The 21,712-nt window shown below is 38.3% G+C and overlaps 2 protein-coding genes across 2 annotated transcripts in view; one reads left to right on the top strand and one right to left on the bottom strand.

The window, feature by feature from the left end:
• Window positions 1-255: 255 nt before the first annotated feature.
• Window positions 256-21,712, bottom strand: part of LOC131900409 (vomeronasal type-2 receptor 116-like) — a 35,424-nt gene continuing 13,967 nt past the window's right edge. The window contains exon 6 of the mRNA XM_059251632.1: window positions 256-1,184. Within this exon, the coding sequence (XP_059107615.1) occupies window positions 256-1,184 (929 nt within the window). The remainder of the gene's footprint in view (window positions 1,185-21,712) is intronic.
• Window positions 19,192-20,854, top strand: LOC131900619 (cleavage and polyadenylation specificity factor subunit 6-like). Its single transcript, XM_059251919.1, is given in 2 exon segments — window positions 19,192-20,808; window positions 20,811-20,854. Coding segments are annotated over 2 exon segments (1,653 nt in total). The 5' UTR covers window positions 19,192-19,199.

Below are 21,712 nucleotides of genomic sequence, written 5' to 3'. Positions count from 1 at the left end.
CTGGACTGAATAAACAGGATACCTGTTTTATCTTCTAAGATGACAAGGTACATGTTTGAGGCAAGAATCACATTATTTATGAAAATAAATTGGGGGGAATAAAAGGGAAGGGGCTAATGATTACACTTTGTAGTGCTTTAAATACTAGAACAATCCAAGAGCCATATGTTTGTAAAAGCAAAACCAAGAGTGCAATTTGATGATTGAGCTCTATTGTAATTGGTCCAAGATCCTCAATTTAAGAAACAAACAAACTCACTTTTCAGAAGACATTTTAGTTCCAAAATGTTTTTTATTCCTACACTGATAACTATAAATTCTTTCTGGCCTTAACAAAATAGTGTAGCACTTGGGGAGAAAAATGCATCCTAGTAAGCCAGCACCAGAAGCCAAGATAGAAAATACCTCAGTGGCCACCACAGCCTTGCCCCTGGTACTTTGGTAGACAAGAAGGAAGGTGACCCAGACACTACAAAACACCAGCATGCTAAATGTTATAAACTTGGCTTCATTAAAAGTATCTGGCAGGTTTCTCACCAGGAAAGCCAGGGTGAAGCTCCCCATTGCCAGGCAGCCCAAGTATCCCAAGACACAATAAAAGGCAGTGACTGAGCCCTTTTTGCACACAATGATGATGTGATCATATTCTGAGTGTTCATCTATGTCAATAAAAGGAGGTGATGTCCCCAGCCAGATGCCGAAGGGAAGAAGTAGGATCAGAGTGCAGATAGGCACTATGAAGTTAGGTACTCTTGATATCAGGAACCACCTCATCTTTCTTCCTGGAGAGGTAACTCTGAAGGCCAGAACCACAGTAATAGTTTTGGCTAAGACAGTAGAAAGAGCTACAGTGAACATAACTGCAAATACAGTCTGCTGCAGAATGCAAGTGACTGTGTTGGGACGACCAATAAAGATCAAAGAACTAAGAAAACAGAAAGTGAGGGAGATAAGCAGAATATAACTAAGTGTTAGATTATTAGCTTTCACAATTGGAGTGGCTCTGTGTTTCACAAAGACACCAAGAACAGAAAGTGTCAGTCCAGAGAAGCACAAGGACAAGGAGGTTAAAATCATCCCCAAGGCATCTTCATAGGATAGGAAGGTCACACTTTTTTTAATGCAGTGAATTCTCTGTGTATTGGCATATTGATTAACTCCACACCTTAAACACTGCTCCATATCTGTTGTGAAATAAAAAGGTTTGAGGGAGTTTATTACTAAGAGACTAGGAAATGAAGAGATTTCTCAATAGACATCTCATGTCACCAAAGGAAACCTACAGTGCTTGGAATGGTTTTCATCTAATGAAACTGTCCTGAGGGGCCCCTGTGAAAACACCAAACAATACAGGCCTACCTAGCATATTTCTTACACTCTACAAACTAATAGCAAGGTCCTATTGCTGAAGACACACTGCCTAGGAAACTTGATAAAATTTGAGAAAATGATGTGTTGCCTAACTAGAGTCTTCAGTCCTATTAATAACTAATATTAATGATACTGCAAGTTACTCTGAATCTGCCAAAGGATGATGGTAAACAGTACCCTAGCTATAAACCATTTAATCCAAAATGGTAACCTGTCTGCAAGATACATAGTTGGCAAAAATGTTGTGGTAATAATCTACCATTTTTATTCATATTTAAGGTCAACTCAATAAGAGGGAACCTATGTCTGACACTAGTCATGTGCCCCTGAACAAGATAGGCCATAGTTTTAGAATACCAAGCACTGCACTATAGTTTTGTTAATGCAATGCAGCAGTAAAATGACAGGTAAAAGCATTCTGCTGTACTTACATATTACTATCTTGTTAAACAATCATCAGAAAAGCCTCATCTTTCAGTGGATTTGAACAAATACAAGGACCCTTAACTAAACACTTTGCAGAGAGTGAGAAAACTTAGAATGCTCAGTGCTAAGAAAATGTCCATCAAATCCTCCCCTCAGGGCTCCATGATCTCTGATGAAGAGGAAGCTGAAAGTGTGTAAAAGCCATTGCTGATGGAAGGCACAAAGGGAACAATGCCTTATAGGCACAATAGAACTTTCACGTATAAGAACTCAGTCTTTTGCTGTATGTATAAGACTGGCATGACTTTAAGCAAGATCAGGTTCCATGATGATAGGGGAAGTGGACACAAGCATCCATACATAGCCTAGAAGCTATCTCCAATTAATAATTGCTCATGAAGAAAAAATTAATTTTCTTAAACAGAGTCTTATTGAGTATACACACCATATTTAAGTACAGGTCTTATGCCCATCAACAAATGAATAACACAAAACAATGTGTTTTTTAGTTTTTGTTTTATTTAAATTTTTGTTTTGCTTTGTTGTTTTTTTTTTTTAATCTCACAATGCTTTTTCTGGGGTTTTATCTTTTTCATTTTTTCTTTTTGTCTCATAGGTATTTTGCTTGTATATCATGGTTTCTGATTCAATTCCTTTATGGAATTTATCAGTGTGTGAATATGTGTGTCTCTACATGTTCTTGGGCATTTTTATGACTCTATTTTTCTATTTATTTGTTCGTTCTCTCTTACTCTGTTTTCTTTAGTTTTTTTCTTCTGTTGTACTTTACTTTCTATTCCTCTTTATTTTCTAATGAGAAAGAAAAAGAAAAGTGTAAATTTGATGAGTAGAGAAGTGGAGAGGATCTGAAAGGAGTTGGAAGAGGAAAAAAACACAATCAGAATTTATTGTCTGAAAAAATATATTTCCAATACAGTGAACTTTACTTTTGTAATTTTTAATCTAAAAGGCCTGAAAATCAATATAAAAATTACATACCAAAGTTAAGCATACAATTAGCCTATGAAATTAATGAAACTAAATACTCTAAGAATTTATATCAGAAAGAGAAACTGGATACTTTCACATTGAATTTTACAGGTTCAGAATATTATATATATTTTTTCCATTTTTCTTTATTAAGAAATTTTCTCCTCACTCTATATACCACCCACAGATCTCACCTCCTCCAATCTCCCAGTCCTCCCTCCCAAGCCACCACCAAAACCCAACAAAAATCATAACAAAATTAGAACTAGAGAAAAATTTCAATGGAATCTTTTAAAAACAGAAGATTTTGGAGCCATATGCTTTAACTTTCAAAACACCACAGTTGCCAAGCAAAACTATCTGCATATTTGAAGGAGAAAGAAAAAACTTTTCAAAATATTAACAGTCTTAGTGTGCATGAAATCTTTAGCCTGTTCTATAGAGAATACTAGAATTAATGATTTAGGCTGAGGAAACTAATTAGCATATTAAAGAGAGTATAAAAAAGTAAATTTATAATTATTGAAGTAAAAAAGTATGACTAAGGACATAAATAGTAAAAAATCATCAACACGACAGTGATCCACTCACATTTTTCTGTAACTTTAAATGTTAAAAGATTCAATTCCCCAACCAATAGACACAGGACAGTTAAATCCATTAAGAAACAAAAGACATACTTTTATTTATCTAGAAGAAATTCAACTTGTCTTCAAATCAGACATCACCATAGAATTTAATGATTCAAAAAACAGTTCCAAACAAATGAGACCAGGAAACAAGCTGGTGTCACTCTTCTAAAATCTGACAAAATGGCTTTCAAATAAATTTAATCAGAATACATTAAATAGGATACTTCATTCTAGTCACAGGAACAATAAGCCAAGAATTCATTACAGTCCTATGCATATGATATCCATACACTGGCACAACCAATTTCTAAAATAACATTTTACTATAAATCAATATGCTGATTAACTCCAATTCAGTATTATTGGTTTCAATATTTTTGCCTTGTCAAACACAAGATAATCTAGGCAAAAATAAATGGAGAGACACAAGGACTAAATGACACTATACATCAAATGTATCTCACATATATTCCAACCAAACACTAAAGAATATACATTGCATCCAGCAGCCCATAGATCTTTCTATGAAAAAGATGACAATTCACATATGTTTATAACACAAAATAGCCAATAATAAAATAAAATTTCAATAACTCCACTGATTCTGTTCAAATATAAATTTTGAAACAAACAGCAAAAGAACATCTAGAAATTATGTAAACTGTTAGAGGTTCTATTATACACTATTGAAGAAAAATGTGTTAAAAAGTAAACAACAAGGAAAGTTAAGTTTCTGGAAACATAGAAAAGCATACACAAAGCACCAAGTATCTTGGAGATCCTAAAAGTGGGGCTATGAGAGAAACATATGTGCCTGTAAAAAATCAAGTATTGTACAAATACATCTCTTAAATTTTCAACTCCAGAATTAGGTAAAACAAAAAATAAACAGTCCTAAATTCAATCTATTAGACTATGTAATAAAAACCTGTCCAGAAATTAATGCAATAGTAACAAAAGCAAACAAAAAATGAAACTAAGTGCTAGTTTTTTGAAAACATAAACATTTTGACATAATATTATCAAAAATTAAAGAAACAAGGAATCAAAACAGTCAAAATATATAAAAATTGGAGATAATTAGGAAAATATTATAACAAACAACAAACAATTTCACAATGTTATAAGGAATATTTAACAGCCTACATCTCATTATACTGTAAAAAGTTTAAACAAATAATTGAATTTCTATACATATCTGAATGACAAAAAAGTCTAAGAGGTAATGAACAATGTAAACATATAAACAGAAGTAAGATGATTGTTCCATGAATAAAAAAACTTTAATCTAAAAGAGCCCAGGTTAAAATGGATTCAAAATTAAAATCTAACAGACTTTGAAAGAAGAACTATAACCATTAATTACTTCAGTAGTTATTCCAACAGAGAGTAATAGAAGGAATCTTGCAAGCTGCTTTTAAGATGCCAAAATTATTCTAATTACAATGCAAGATAAAAACTTAACAATAATGAAAAAATAATTGTAAACCAATATCACTGATGAAATTGGCTCCAGGCTCTCAATAAAATAACTGCAGAATGAATGTCTTTACACAGCAAACAGATCATCCAGCCAAATCAACTTGGCTTTATCCAAGATGTTCAGGTCAATAAAAACAATCCATCATACAAATAAACTTACAGACAAAAATAACATGATCATCGCAATAGTTGCAGCAAATACCATTAGTAGAATTCAGCCCATCATTATGATTAAAATTCTAGAGGGGAAAGGGCATAATGGAATGTACTTTAGTGTAATTAAGTATATATCTGACTAACTCAAAGCCAATATTGTCCTAAAGAGGAAAAACAAAAATCATGTTATTAAAATCAAGAAAAAGTGAGTCAGTTTACTATGTATACTCCTATATGCCAAAATATGGGACAAGATTTTCTCCCTAAAACTTGAGAAAGCTTAAAAAAAGATTCTAAAATAGAGCTAAAAGCAGCTTCCTAGATGTCTCTCTCAGGACAGCTGTAGCCTGCAGGCTTGAGCTACTCTATAGAGGGTCCACGGCTTGTGGTCTTGACCTACAGCATGGCATATTCCCACTGAGTTACACAGAAGTTTATGCAAGCTGTGCAACATGGTGTGTGGTGGATATAGCTTTTGCTACAAAAAAATATGTTTCTGGGCTATATGAACTGTTTCCCTCACATGTTTAATTGCTTTTTCATGGTTCTCTTGGCTTTCTTTAGGAGATTAATTTTGTTATACTGTATGTATATTTCTACTCTTGTTTAAGATATTAATTTGTGCAGCTCATTTAAATTGTAGTGGATTATTAAGAGATACAGATTGGATTGCACCAGAGATGAGTGACTCTTCTCCCACACAGAGAGTCCTGCCACTAGGACCCAGGCCGTGGGACACAGCCCGTCCCCAGGAACACCCACCCAACTCTGCACCAGTTGCTGGCCAGCAGGGATACCCCTGTGGGAAGGCCCCCCCACACCCCAACCCACAACAGACCATGCAATCTACAAATTCCATGCCCTGGCCCAATAACCATCTGCCAGTGATCCTGGTAACTTTCAGAGACATGGAAATCAAACCACCAGCTCTTATTGGACCAAAAGTAACTTCCTAAGACAGGGAATCCACCAGCCCTCATTGAACCAAGAGTGGCTTTCTGAGACACAGAGTCTGCCAGGGCTCATTGGACCAAGAGAGACTTCCTGAGACACAGAATCTGCCAGGACTGACTGGACCAAGAGCCCTGATAAGACCAAGAGTGGCTCTGTGAGTCACAGAATCAGCTAGCTTGGATTGTGCCAAGAACAGCTCCCTGAGATACAGAATCTGCCAACTAGACTGCGAGGTAAGATTGGACCCAGAAGGGACCTCTGAGACACAGACACAACAAACACAGAGTGGACCAATAGCAACTCACTCAAACACAGGCATTTCTTGCACCTATTAGAGGAAGAGATGGGCAGATGTCAATGAAAATACATACAACAAAACAAAGAGCAATATGGCATCACCAGAAGCTAGCCTTCCTCTAACAGTAAGACCTGAACATCACAATGTAGAAGAAGCAGAAGAAAGAGACCTTAAAAACAGCATTGTGAAGATAATAGAGGCCATTCAAGTAAAAAAGAAAAATTCCCTTAAAGAAATTGAGGAAAAGACAAAAAAAATTGAAAGAAATCAATAAAACCCCTAAGAAAGCGAAGAAAACCATGAAAAAGCAATTAAACATGTGAGGGAAACAGTTCAAGACCTGAAAAGTGAAATAGAAATAATAAAGAAGACACAAACAGAGGGAATGCTGGAAATAGAAAATCTGAGTAAACTAACAGGAAACATAGATGCAAGTATAACCAACAGAATACAAGAGATGGAAGAGAGAATCTCTGGTGTAAAGGATACAATAGAGGAAATAGATTTGTCAGTGAAAGAAAACACAAAAGCTAAAAAAGTCATAACACAAAATGTCCAGGAAATCTGGGACACCACAAAAAAGCCAAATCTAAGAATAATAGGGATAGAAGAAAGAGAAGAATACCAACTCAAAGGCACAGAAAATATATTCAACAAGATCATAGAAGAAAACTTTCCCAACCTAAAGAAGGAAATACCTATGAGGATACAAGAAGCATATAGAACACCAAACAGACTAGAGCCCCCCCAAAATTCCCCTCACCACATAATAATTAAACCACTAAACATACAGAAAAAGAAATAATAGTAAGAGCAGTAAAGAAAAAAGGCCAAGTGACTTATGAAGGCAGATCCATCAGAATAAAATCTGACTTCTCAATGGAGACTTTGAAAACTAGAAGGAACTAGACAGACATAATGTAGACACTAAGAGACCATGGATACCAGCCTAGACTAATATACCCAGCAAAACTTTCAATCACCATAGATGGAGTAAACAATACATTCCAAGACAAAACAAGATTTAAACAATAACTATCCACAAATCCAGCCCTACAGAAAGCACTAGAAGAAAAATTCCAAGCTAAGGAAGTCAGATACACCCTCGAAAACACAGGCAATAGATAAGCCCACAGTGGTAAATCCCAAAAAAGAGAAACACACACCACCACCACCACTACCACCAAAAGATAACAGGAATGAACAATCACTGGTCATTAATATCCCTTAACATCAATGGACTTAACTCACCTATAAAAAGACACAGGTTAACAGAATGGATACAAACCAGGACTCAACTTTCTGCTGCATACAAGAAACACACCTCAATTTCATAGACACTACCTCAGAGTAAAAGGCTGGAAAAAGTCTTTCCAATCAAATGGTCTTAAGAAGCAACCTGATGGAGCTATCCAACAAAAAAAGACTTTATACTAAAATCAACCAAAAGAGATTGAGAAGGATATTGCATACTCATCACAAGAAAGATATACCAAGAAAAGGTTCAATTGTGAACATTTATGCCCCAAATACAAAGGCACCCACATATGTAAAAGAAACATTACTAAATGTTTAAATCAAACATCAAATTCCACACATTAATAGTGGCAGACTTCAACACCCAACTCTCACCAATGGATAGATTGGCCAGATTGAAACTTAACAGAGAAATAAGGGATATAACAGATGTTATGACTCAAATGGACTGAATCAATATCTACTGAAAATTCAACCCTCACAAAAAAGAATATACCGGCCCCGGACTTCCCTTCGGGACCAGAGGTGAGTGTCCTGGCTCAGCCTGGACCCCGTTCCTGGGCACCAGCCACTCCAGGGAAGACCTGCCCAACTTGGCCCCAGGTTCTGGCCACTGGGCAGGTTCCCTTCAAGCCCCACCGGGAAGGATCCCCTTCTCCAAGACCCCCAGCAGACCCTGTAATCTCCACGCCCTGCCCCAAAGCCCATCCGCCCAAAACCCCAGCCACTTCCTGAGACTTAGAGGCCAGCCCTGAGCTCTCATCCCGCCCTGGACTTCCCTTCTGGACCAGAGAGAGAGGGAGAGACAAGAGCTCCCATCCTGCCCCAGACTTCCCTTTGGGACAAGAGCGCCCATCCTGCCCCGGATTTCCTGTCTGGACAAGAGCTCCCATCCTACCCCTGACTTCCCGTCTGGACAAGGGCTCCCATTCTGCCCCAGAGTTCCCATTTGGACAAGAGAGCTCCCATCTTGACAAGAGAGAGAAACTTCCTGAATCTGTCAGCTCTGTCTGAACCAAGTGCACTGATAAGACCAAGAACGAACCACAAGAAGATGGGCAGATGTCAAGGCAGAAATACATATAACAAAGTGAAGAGCAATGCAGCACCACCAGAACCTAGCCCTCCTCCAACATCTAGACCTGAACATCAAAAATTGGAAGAAGCAGAAGAAAACAGCCTTATGATGACATCATGAAGAAGGTAGAGGCTTGTGTAGAGGAAAAGACAAAAAAATGGGAAGAACGCTGTAAACAACTAGAGGAAAGGGCAAACAAATTAGAAGAAAACAATAAAGTCCTGGAAGAAAACAATAAAGTACTGAAAGAAAATCAAAAAAAAACAATGAAACAAATGAAAAAAAACAGTCCAAGACCTGAAAATGGAAATAGAAAAAATGAAGAAGACACAAACAGACAGAATGCCGGAAATAGAAAATCTGAGTAAACGATCGGGAACTTCAGATGCAAGTAAAACCAACAGACTGCAAGAGATGGAAGAGAGGATCTCTAGCATTGAAGATACAGTAGAAGAAATAGATTCATCAGTCAAAGAAAACACTAAAGCCAACAAAGTCATGAACCAAAATGTCCAAGAAATTTGGGACACCATGAAAAGACCAAACCTATGAATAATAGGGGTAGAAGAAGGAAAAGAATACCAACTCAAGGGCACAGAAAATATATTCAACATGATCATAGAAGAAAATTTTCCCAACTTAAAGAAGGAAATGCCTATGAAGATACAAGAAGCCTATAGAACACCAAACAGACTAGATCCCCCAAAAAAGTCCCCTTGCCACATAATAATTAAACAACTAAATGAACAGAATAAAGAAAGAATATTAAGAGCAGCAAAGGAAAAAGGCCAAGTGACTTATAAAGGCAAACCCATCAGAATAACACCCGATTTCTCAATGATGACTTTGAAAGCCAGAAGGACAGATGTAATGCAGACACTAAGAGACCATGGATGCCAGCCTAGACTAATATACCCAGCAAAACTTTCAATCATCATAGATGGAGTGAACAAGACATTCCAAGACAAAGCCAGATTTAAACAATACTTATCCACAAACCCAGCCCTACAGAAAGCACTAGAAGGAAATTTCCAGCCTAAGGAAGTCAGATACAACCTCGAAAACACAGGCAATAGATAAAGCCACAGCAGTAAACCCCAACGAAGAGAAGTACACACACATTACCACCAAAAAATAACAGGAATGAACAATCACTGGTCATTAATATCCCTTAATATCAATGGACTTAACTCACCTATAAAAAGACATAGGTTTACAGAATGGATACGAAAGCAGGACCCATCTTTCTGCTGCATACAAGAAACACATCTCAAATTCAAAGATAGACACTACCTAAAAATAAAAGGCTGGGAAAAGACTTTCCAATCAAATGGTCCTAAGAAACAAGCGGGTGTAGCCATCCTATATCCAGCAAAATAGACTTCAAACTAAAATCAATCAAAAGAGATCAAGAAGGGCATTATATACTCATCACAGGAAAGATCCACCAAGATAAAATTTCAATTCTGAACATTTATGCCCCAAACACAAGGGCACCCACACATGTAAAAGAAACATTACTAAAGCTTAAACCACATATAAAACCCCATACATTAATAGTGGGAGACCTCAACACTCCACTTTCACCACTGGACAGATCTCCCAAATTGAAACTTAACAGAGAAATAAAGGACTTAATTGATGTCATGACCCAAATGGACTTAATTGACATCTACAGAACATTCTATCCTAACAAAAAAGAATATACCTTCTTCTCAGCACCCCATGGAACCTTCTCTAAAATCGACCACATACTTGGCCACAAAACAAATCTAAACAGATACAAAACAATTGGAATAACCTCCTGTGTTCTATCAGACCACCATGGTCTAAAGTTGGATTTCAATAACAACAAAAACTACAGAAAACCTACAATCTCATGGAAACTGAATAATGCTCAACTGAATCACCAATGGGTTAAGGAAGAAATAAAGAAAGAAATTAAAGACTTCCTAGAGATTAACGAAAATGAAAACACCACATATCCAAACTTATGGGACACCATGAAAGCAGTACTAAGAGGGAAATACATAGCACTAAATGCCCACATAAATAAGCTGGAGAAATCTCACACTAGTGACTTAACAGCACACCTGAAAGTTCTAGAACAAGAAGAAGCAAAGTCTCCCAGGAAAAATAGATGCCAGGAAATTATCAAAGTGAGAGCTGAAATCAATAAAATAGAAACAAAGAGAACAATACAAAAATTAATGAAACAAATCGTTGGTTCTTTGAGAAAATCAACAAGATAGACAAGCCCTTATCCAAACTAACCAAAAGACAGAGAGAGAGCATCCAAATCAACAAAATCAGAAATGAAAAGGGGGACATAACAACAGACATTGAGGAAATCCAGAGAATCATCAGGTCATACTTCAAAAACCTCTACTCCACAAAACTGGAAAACCTAAAACAAATGGATAACTTTCTGGATAGGTACCACATACCTAAGTTAAATCAAGACCAGATAAACTATTTCAATAGTCCAATAACCCCTAATGAAATAGAAACAGTCATTAAAAGTCTCCCAACCAAAAAAAGCCCAGGACCAGATGATTTCAGCACAGAATTCTACCAGATCTTCAAAGAAGAGTTAATACCAATACTCTCTAAATTGTCCCACACAATAGAAACAGAAGGAACATTACCAAACTCCTTCTATAAGGCTACATTACCCTGATTACTAAACCAAACAAGAATACAACAAAGAAAGAGAACTACAGACCGATCTCCCTCATGAACACTGATGCAAAAATACTTAATAAAATACTGGCAAACAGACTCCAAGAACACATCAAAACAATTATCCACCATGATCAAGTAGGCTTCATTCCAGGGATGCAAGTGTGGTTCAACATACAAAAGTCCATCAATGTAATACACCATATAAACAAACGCAAAGAATAAAAACACATGATCATCTCACTAGATGCAGAAAAGGCATTTGAGAAAATCCAACACTCCTTCATTATAAAGGTCTTGGAGCAATCAGGAATACAGGGAACATACCTAAACATAATAAAGGCAATTTACAGCAAGCCAACAGCCAACATCAAATTAAATGGAGAGAAACTCAAAGCAATTCTACTAAAATCGGGAACAAGGCAAGGCTGTCCGCTCTCCCCATACTTATTCAACATAATACTTGAAGTTCTAGCCAGAGCAATAAGACAACATAAGGAGATTAAGGGGATACAAATTGGAAAGGAAGAAGTCAAGCTTTCCCTATTTGCAGATGACATGATAGTATACTTGAGTGAACCCAAAGATTCCACCAAGGAACTAATACAGCTTATAAACACCTTCAGTAACAGAGCAGGATACAAGTTCAACTCAAAAAAATCAGTAGCCCTTCTATATACAATGGACAAAGAAGCTGAGAAGGAAATCAGAGATACATCACCATTTACAATAGCCACAAATGACATAAAATACCTTGGGGTAAAACTAACCAAGCAAGTGAAGGACCTATATGACAACAACTTTAAGTCCCTGAAAAAAGAAATAGAAGAAGATCTCAGAAAATGGAAAGATCGCCCATGTTCATGGATAGGCAGGACTAGCATAGTAAAAATGGCAATTTTACCAAAAGCAGTCTACAGATTCAATGCAATCCCCATCAAAATACCAACACAATTTTTCACCATTGGATTGGATTGTTTTATATTGTATACAAATTATATATATTGAAATTGATATTGTTAGAAAATGCTATATGTATATTTCTAATTGTACCGTTCATTTAACAATGTAATGCAATTTTCTGATCCTTGAATGTTGTTATTACCAACTATTAGGATATAAAGAAATGAAAGTTAGTAGTTAGACATTATAATAGAACTTGTAGTTATATTAGGTATGTTTTCAAAATTGAGTAGATATATTTTAGATAGACAGGTTATCTTCAAACCCTTCAGAGATCTACAGAATATGGCATTTAAAATGTTTTAATAACTTAGAAAATTTTTCTTTTTTGTTATGACGATGAGACATGTCGGCTCCTGACAGTACCAAACTACTTCAGAGAAAATATGGGCATTGAAAAAACTGGAAATGGAGTTAACTTTCATTGTGGCAAAAGTTAGCCACTGGACAAGAAAGTATCCTCAAATCAACTGCTGACAAACAGGACAGACAGGACACGAAACAAAGGACTACTGATTCTTGTCAAAACAAGTGTGGTTATGACTTTATAAAAAGGCATCTTCTGAGGCCAGAACAATATGGCACCATCCCTGAAGTGGCCTTCGCAATCCGGGAAAGGTACAGTGCCCTTTTCTTCGAAGGCAGTTTAACAGGCAGTGGGCCGATGGCTTCTGATGTGCAATGGGAAGGTAGTTGAAACAGTTATTCTTGAAGAGTAATTAAGCTCACACCTCTCAACAGAAGAATGGCACTTAATAGAGGGATGTGGGGACGAACGGGATGCTGAAATGATGCCACATACACACATAGCCAAGAAGAATGGACAGCTGAATTCAAAAACCATCAACAATTTCCAGAATTTAAAATCTTGAATCATGACGTGACACTAGTGGAATTCAGGTGTTTCTGGTATATAGACTGCTCTCACCCAATGCGAGGTTTGAACTGTTGACCTTGTGTACATCCTACTTCACAAATGAGTCTGTCAGATACGCTAAGCCTATAGGCTGAAGATGATGCCCCAAAACTGCGGAGAAACCTCAGATGATTGTCCAGGCAGCTGGCTGTTTCTGTCAACTCACGATTTTTTGGAAGTTGCTTGCATATACTTCCTGTTTTTATTTTTTTTGTTAGCTAATACTATTCCCTTCTTGGGTCTCTGAGAGAGTTGAAGATTAGTTAGTTATAGTTGATGATTAATTAGGATAGAGAGTGAATTAGATACAATAGAATAGATAATGTAATTATTTTCTCTGAATTTGTCAAATACAAATGAACTAGACATTGTTTAGGTATTTATTACTTGTATAGATTGTATATAGTTATTGTACTTTTGTATATAGTTTTTCTTATGTTAGTTATAAGCTTTTTCTTTTTTTCCTTTTTATTAAAATAGAAAAGGGGAAATATGGTGATATTTTATTTGTATTAAAATGTTATTTGTATGTTAATAAATAAAGTTGCCCAGGGGTCAGAGCTATTAGCAAGCCATAGGAAAGCAGGGCAGTGGTGGTGTACACTTGTAATTCCAGCAATTGGTAGGCAGAGCTGGGTGAGTCTCTGTGTGTTCAGGGATACAACCATTATTCGATACACATGCCTTTAATCTCAATACCAAGCATGGAAAACCTGGAGGCCTATACAGACAGGCCGTGACGAGGCCGTCATGTGGTTGGGTTTACAACCAATGAGAAGGCAGAACAGGAACTCTATATAAAGACTTTAACACAGGGGTAGTTCTGGTTCGGAGAGGTAGGACCACTGCAGGAGGAAGGGTAAGGTTTTAGCTCTTAGCTCTGACCTCTTGGCTTTCTTCTTTGCATTGGTTCTGTGTTTCTTATTTAATAAGAAGGTTGGTTACATCTACACTTCACAGACCTGGAAAGAATAATACTCAACTTCATATGGAAAAACAAAAAACCCAGGACAGCCAAAAGAATCCTGTACAATAACACAACCTCTGGAGGCATCATGATCCCTGACTTCAAGCTCTACTATAGAGCTACAGTAATAAAAACAGCTTGGTACTGGCATAAAAACTGACATGTGGACCAATGGAATCGAATTGAAGACCCTGACATTAATCTGCACACCTATGAACATATAATTTTTGACAAAGAAGCCAAAAGTGCACAATGGAAAAAAGAAAGCATCTTCAACAAATGGTGCTGGCATAACTGGATATCAACATGTAGAAGGATGCAAATAGATCCATATCTATCACCGTACATAAAACTTAAGTCCAAGTGGATCAAGGACCTCAACATAGATCCAGCTACTCTGAACCTGCTAGAAGAGAAAGTAGGAAGTAGTCTGGAATGCATTGGCATAGGAGATCACTTCCTAAATGTAACACCAGTAGCACAGACACTGAGAGAAACAATCAATCAATGGGACCTCTTGAAACTGAGAAGCTTTTGTAGAGCAAAAGATACTGTCAACTAGGCAAAGCGACAGCCTACAGAATGGGAAAAAGTCTTCACCAACCCCACATCTGACAGAGCACTGAAATCCAGAATATATAAGGAACTCAAGAAATTAGACATCAAAATGCCCAACAGTCCAATTAAGAAATGGGCTATAGAACTAAACAGAGAATTCTCAACAGAGGAAACTCAAATGGCTAAAACACATTTAAGGAATTGCTAAACATCCCTAATCATCAGGGAAATGCAAATCAAAACAACTCTGAGATACCACCTTACGTCTGTCAGAATGGCTAAGATCAAAAACACTGAAGACACCTTATGCTGGAGAAGATGTGGAGCTAGGGGAACTCTCCTCCACTGCTGGTGGGAATGCAAGCTTGTACAACCACTTTGGAAATCAATATGGTGCTTTCTTAGAAAATTGGGAATTCATCTCCCCCAAGATCCAGCTATACCACTCTTGGGCATATACCCAAGGAATGCTCAATCATACCACAAGAGCACTTGTTCAGCTATGTTCACATCAGCATTGTTTGTAATAGCCAAAACATGGAAACAATCTAGATGCCCTTCAACTGAAGAATGGATAAACAAAATGTGGTACATATACACAATGGAATACTACTCAGCAGAGAAAAACAATGACATCATGAGGTTTGCAGGCAAATGGATGGATCTAGAAAAAATCATCCTGAGTGAGGTATCCCAGACTCAGAAAGACAAACATGGTATGTACTCACTCATAACAGGATACTAGATGTGGAACAAGGATGACTGGACTGCTACTCACATCACCAGGGAGGTTACCTGGAAAACAGGACCCCAAGAAAGACACAGGGATCGCCCAATGATGGAGAAATGGAAGAGAACTACATGAACAGCCTGGACATGAGTGGGGGTAATGAAGGGCGAGGGTCGAGGGAAAGAGAGCTTGGGGGAGCGGGAGATCCCAGCTGGATCAACAACAGAGAGGGCGAACAAGGAATAGGAGACCATGGTAAATGAAGACCACATGAGAATAGGAAGAAGCAAAGTGCTAGAGAGGCCCACAGAAATCCACAAAGATACCCCCACAACAGACTGCTGGCAATGGTCAAGAGACAGCCCGAACTGACCTACTCTGGTAATAGAATGGCCAAACACCCTAATTGTCGTTCTAAAAACCCCATCCAATGATTGAGGGATCTGGATGCAGACATCCATGGCTAGGCCCTGGGTGGAGCTCTGGGAGTCCAATTAGCAAGAAAGAAGAGGGTTTATATGAGCGAGAATTGTTGAGACCAACATAAAGCACAGGGACAAATAGCCAAACGAATGGAAACACATGAACTTTGAACCAATGGCTGAGGGGTCCCCAACTGGATCAGGCCCTCTGAATGGGTGAGACAGTTGATTGGCTTGATCTGTTTCGGAGGCATCCAGGCAGTGGGACCAGGTCCTGTGCTCATTGCATGAGTTGGCTGTTTGAAACCTGGGGCCAATGCACGGTCGCTTGGCTCAGCCTGGGAGGAGGGGACTAGACCTGCCTGGACTGAGTCTACCAGGTTGATCTCAGTCTGTGGGGGAGGCTTTGCCCTGGAGGAGGTGGGAAGGGGGGGTGGGCTGGGGGGAAGGTGAGGGGACAGGAGGGGGGAGAACAAGGGAATCCGTGGCTGATATGTAGAACTGAATTGTATTGATAAATTTAAAAAAAAGAACATACCTTCTTCTCGGCACCCTGTGATGCCTTCTCTAAAATCGACCACACACTCAGTCACAACGCAAATCTCAACAGATACAAAAAAATTGAAATAACTACCCGTATTCTATCAGACCACCATGGTTTAAAGTTAGATTTCAACAACAACAAAAATTAAAGAAAGTCTACAATCTCATGGAAAGTGAATAATGTTCCATTAAATCACCAATGGGTCAATGAAGAAATAAAGAAAGAAATTAAAGACTTCCTAGAGTTCAATAAAAATGAATGGACTACATAAGCAAACTTATGGGATTCTATGAAAGAAGTGCTAAGAGGATAATTCATAGCACTAAATGCTCACATAAAGAAGTTGAAAAAAATCTCACATTAGTGACCTAACAACACACCTGAAAGCCCTAGAACAAGAAGCAAAGTCACCGAGGAGGAATAGATGCCAGGAAATAATCAAATTGAGAGCTGAAATCAATAAAATAGAAACAAAGAAAACAATACAAAGAATCAATAAAACAAATCGTTGGTTCTTTGAGAAAATCAACAACATAGACAAGCCCTTATTCAAACTAACCAAAAGACAGAGAGAGAACATCCAAATTAACCAAATCAGAAATGAAAAGGGAGACTTAATAACAGACAATGAGGAAATCCAGAGAATTATCAGGTCATACTTCAAAACCCTGTACTCCACAAAACGGAAAATCTAAAATAAATGGACAATTTTCTGGATAGTTATCATATACCAAAGTTAAATCAAGACCAGATAAACTATATGAATAAACCAATAACTCCTAAGGAAATAGAAACAGTCATTAAAATTTCCCCTCCCCAAAAAGCCCAGAACCAGATGGTTTCAATGCAGAATTCAACCATATTTTCAAAGAAGAGTTAATACCAATACTCTTCAAATTGTTCCACACAATAGAAACAGATGGAACTTTAACAAACTCCTTTTATGAGGCTACATGTTACTGCCTCATAAAAAAACAAACAAAGAGAATTACAGACCAATCTCCCTCATGAACATTGATGCCAAAATATTCAATAAAATATTGACAAACAGACTCCAAGAACACATCAAAAGAATTATCCACCATGATCATGTAGGCTTCATCCCAGAGATGCAAGGGTGGTTCAACATATGAAAGTCTGTCAAAGTAAAACACCATATAAACAAACTGAAAGAAAAAAAATGATCATTTTATTAGATGCTGAAAAGACCTTTGACAAAATCCAACACCCCTTCATGATAAAGGTCTTGGAGAGATCAGGAATACAGGGAGCATACATAAACATAATAAAGGCAATTTACAGGAAGCCAACAGCCAACATCAAGGTAAATGGAGAGAAACTCAAAGCGATTCCACTTAAATCAGAAACAAGACAAGGCTATCTGCTCTCCTCATACTTATTCAATATAGTACTTGAAGAGCAATAAGATAACAAATGGAGATCAAGGGGATACAAATTGGAAAGGAAGAAGTCAAACTTTCACTATTTGCAGATGGTATGATAGTATACATGAGTGACCACAAAAATTCGACCAAGGATCTCCTATAGCTGATAAACAACTTCAGTAATGTTTTCAGGATACAAGATTAACTAAAAAAATCAGTAGCCCTGCTATATACAAATAATACATGGGCTAAGACAGAAATCAGAGAAACATCACCCTTTACAATATCCACAAATAATATAAAATACCTTGGGGCAACTCTAACTAAACAAGTGAAGGACCTGTATGACAAGAACTTTAAGTCTCTGAAGAAAAAAAATTGAAGAAGATATCAGAAAATGGAAATATCTCCCATTCTCATGGATAGATAGGATTAACAGTAAAAATGACAATCTTATCAAAAGCAACCTACAGATTCAATGCAATCCCCATCAAAATCCCAACACAGTTCTTCACAGACCTCGGAAGAACATTAGTCAACTTTATATGGGAAAACAAAAAACCCAGGATAGCTAAAAGAATCCTGTACAATAAAGCAACCTCTGAAGGCATCACGATGATGCCTAATTTCAAGGTCTACTATAGAGCTCCAGTAATAAAAACAGCTTGGTACTGGCATAAAAACCGACATGTGGACCAATGGAATTGAATTGAAGACCCTGACATTAGTCCGCACACCTACGAACATATAATTTTTGACAAAGAAGCCAAAAGTGCACAATGGAAAAAAGAAAGCATCTTCAACAAATGGTGCTGGCACAACTGGATGTCAACTTGTAGAAGATTGCAAATAGATCCATATCTGTCACCATGCACAAAACTTAAGTCCAGGTAGATCAAAGACCTCAACATAAATCCAGTTACTCTGAAACTGATAAAATAGAAAGTAGGAAATAGTCCTGAATGCATTGGCACTGGAGAACACCTCCTAAATATAATACCAGTAGCACAGACACTGTGAGCAACAATTAATAAATGAGACTTTTGAAACTGATAAGTTTTTGTAGGCCCAAGGACATGGTCAATAAGACAAAACAACAGCCTACAGAATGGCAAAAGATCTTCACCAACTCCACATCTGACAAAGGGCTGATATCCAGAATGTATAAAGAACTCAAGAAACAAGACATCAAAATAACTAACAATCTGATTAAAAAATGGGCTATAGGGTTAAACAGAGAATTCTCAACAGAAGAATTTCAAATGGTCGAAAGACATTTAAGGAATTGCTCAGATCATCCTTATCTGATGCAAATCACAATTACTCTGAGATACCATTACACCTGTCAGAATGGCTAAGATAAAAAACACTGAAGAGGCCGAGGGAAGATGGCGGACGGCGTGGACCACATAGACATCTACGCGGATGTGGGCGAAGAGTTCAACCAGGAAGCGGAATATGGTGGGCATGATCAGATAGATTTGTACGATGATGTCATCTCTCCATCTGCAAATAATGGCGATGCCCCAGAAGACCGGGACTACATGGATACTCTTCCACCAACTGTTGGTGATGATGTGGGGAAAGGTGCAGCGCCAAATGTTGTCTACACTTACACTGGAAAGAGAATTGCATTATATATTGGAAATCTAACATGGTGGACAACAGATGAGGACTTAACTGAAGCAGTTCATTCTTTGGGAGTAAATGATATTTTGGAGATAAAATTTTTTGAAAATCGGGCAAATGGACAATCAAAGGGATTTGCCCTTGTTGGTGTCGGATCTGAAGCATCTTCCAAAAAGTTAATGGATCTGTTGCCTAAAAGGGAACTTCACGGTCAGAATCCTGTCGTGACTCCGTGCAATAAGCAATTCCTGAGTCAGTTTGAGATGCAGTCCAGGAAAACTACACAATCAGGACAAATGTCTGGGGAAGGTAAAGCTGGTCCTCCAGGAGGCAGTTCACGTGCAGCATTTCCACAAGGTGGTAGAGGACGGGGCCGTTTTCCAGGGGCTGTTCCCGGTGGGGACAGATTTCCTGGGCCAGCAGGACCAGGAGGGCCACCTCCACCTTTCCCAGCTGGACAGACTCCACCCCGTCCACCTTTGGGCCCTCCAGGCCCACCTGGTCCACCAGGTCCTCCACCTCCTGGTCAGGTCCTGCCACCTCCTCTAGCAGGACCTCCCAATCGAGGAGACCGCCCTCCACCACCAGTTCTTTTTCCTGGACAACCTTTTGGGCAACCTCCGTTGGGTCCACTTCCTCCTGGGCCTCCACCTCCAGTTCCAGGCTACGGCCCTCCTCCTGGTCCACCGCCTCCACAGCAGGGACCACCTCCACCTCCAGGCCCCTTTCCACCTCGACCACCAGGTCCACTTGGGCCTCCCCTCACTCTTGCTCCTCCTCCACATCTTCCGGGACCACCTCCAGGTGCCCCACCACCAGCTCCACATGTGAATCCTGCTTTTTTTCCTCCACCAACTAATAGTGGCATGCCAACATCAGATAGTCGAGGTCCACCACCAACAGACCCATATGGCCGACCTCCACCATATGATAGGGGTGACTATGGTCCTCCTGGGAGGGAAATGGATACTGCAAGAACACCATTGAGTGAAGCTGAGTTTGAAGAAATCATGAATAGAAATCGGGCCATCTCAAGCAGTGCTATTTCAAGAGCTGTGTCTGATGCCAGTGCTGGTGATTATGGGAGTGCTATTGAAACATTGGTAACAGCAATTTCTTTAATTAAACAATCCAAAGTATCTGCCGATGATCGTTGCAAAGTTCTTATTAGTTCTTTGCAAGATTGCCTTCATGGAATTGAGTCCAAGTCCTATGGCTCTGGATCAAGACGTGAACGATCAAGAGAAAGGGACCATAGTAGATCACGGGAAAAGAGTCGGCGTCATAAATCTCGGAGTAGAGATCGCCATGATGATTATTACAGAGAGAGAAGCAGAGAGCGAGAGAGACACAGGGATCGGGATCGGGACCGGACCGGGAGCGTGACCGAGAGCGAGAATACCGTCATCGTTAGAAGTAAATATACCTACATTTTAAGTGGTCCAAGTACTTGTTCTGATTTAATCTTCTGGAAACATCTGAAAACAGTGTTTACTCCTGAAGAGTGGGGAAGGAGCACTGGGAATCTTTCGCATGTGACAGGTTCTTCTATAAACACCTTTGCTCCATATATTGATGACATATTTCAGTTAATTAGGCTTAAAACAAATCCTCTAAATGGAAATACTTCACAGAACCTTATTGAAAATCCAGTCCTACAAATTGTTAATATTTAAATTGTAATTGGCTTTATTGTGTATGTAATTTTATGACAGCAGTTTTAAACATCACATGCACACGCACACGCACACACACACAGGAACAAAAGGTGTCTGTCTATTTTTTTTTGGTTTTTCGAGACAGGGTTTCTCTATGTAGCTTTGTGCCTTTCCTGGAACTCACTCTGTAGCCCAGGCTGGCCTCGAACTCACAGAGATCCATCTGCCTCTGCCTCCCAAGTGCTGGGATTAAAGGCGTGCACCACCACCGCCCAGCGTCTGTCTAATTTTTGTGGAACATAAGAGTTACCACTCTTGCTGTTTAAAGGCTTTTTAAGTGAGAAAGCCTATTTTAATACTTTGTCTTACATTTGAATATGCCCTTGAATATTTATCATAACATTTTTATTAGTTCTATGTTGTATTAAAATTTTTAATTCTCAAAACATTTATATACTAGTTTTAAAATTATTAAAATTGGCACTGTTTGAATATAAAAATTGAGCGTTGTATCATAAAATCTAAACTAAATTTTAAATGAAGTTTTTTTATTCCTAGTAAAGATCCCTTAAGATGGATTCTGGCCAGGCTATTACTTGAAATGTCTAATTCTC

Source organism: Peromyscus eremicus, unplaced genomic scaffold (assembly GCF_949786415.1).
Source record: "Peromyscus eremicus unplaced genomic scaffold, PerEre_H2_v1 PerEre#2#chr22_unloc_1, whole genome shotgun sequence".
In the NCBI taxonomy this organism is placed as follows: Eukaryota; Metazoa; Chordata; class Mammalia; order Rodentia; family Cricetidae; genus Peromyscus; species Peromyscus eremicus.
Note: the sequence above shows the minus strand (reverse complement) of the source record. Positions and strands in the feature narration are given on the sequence as shown.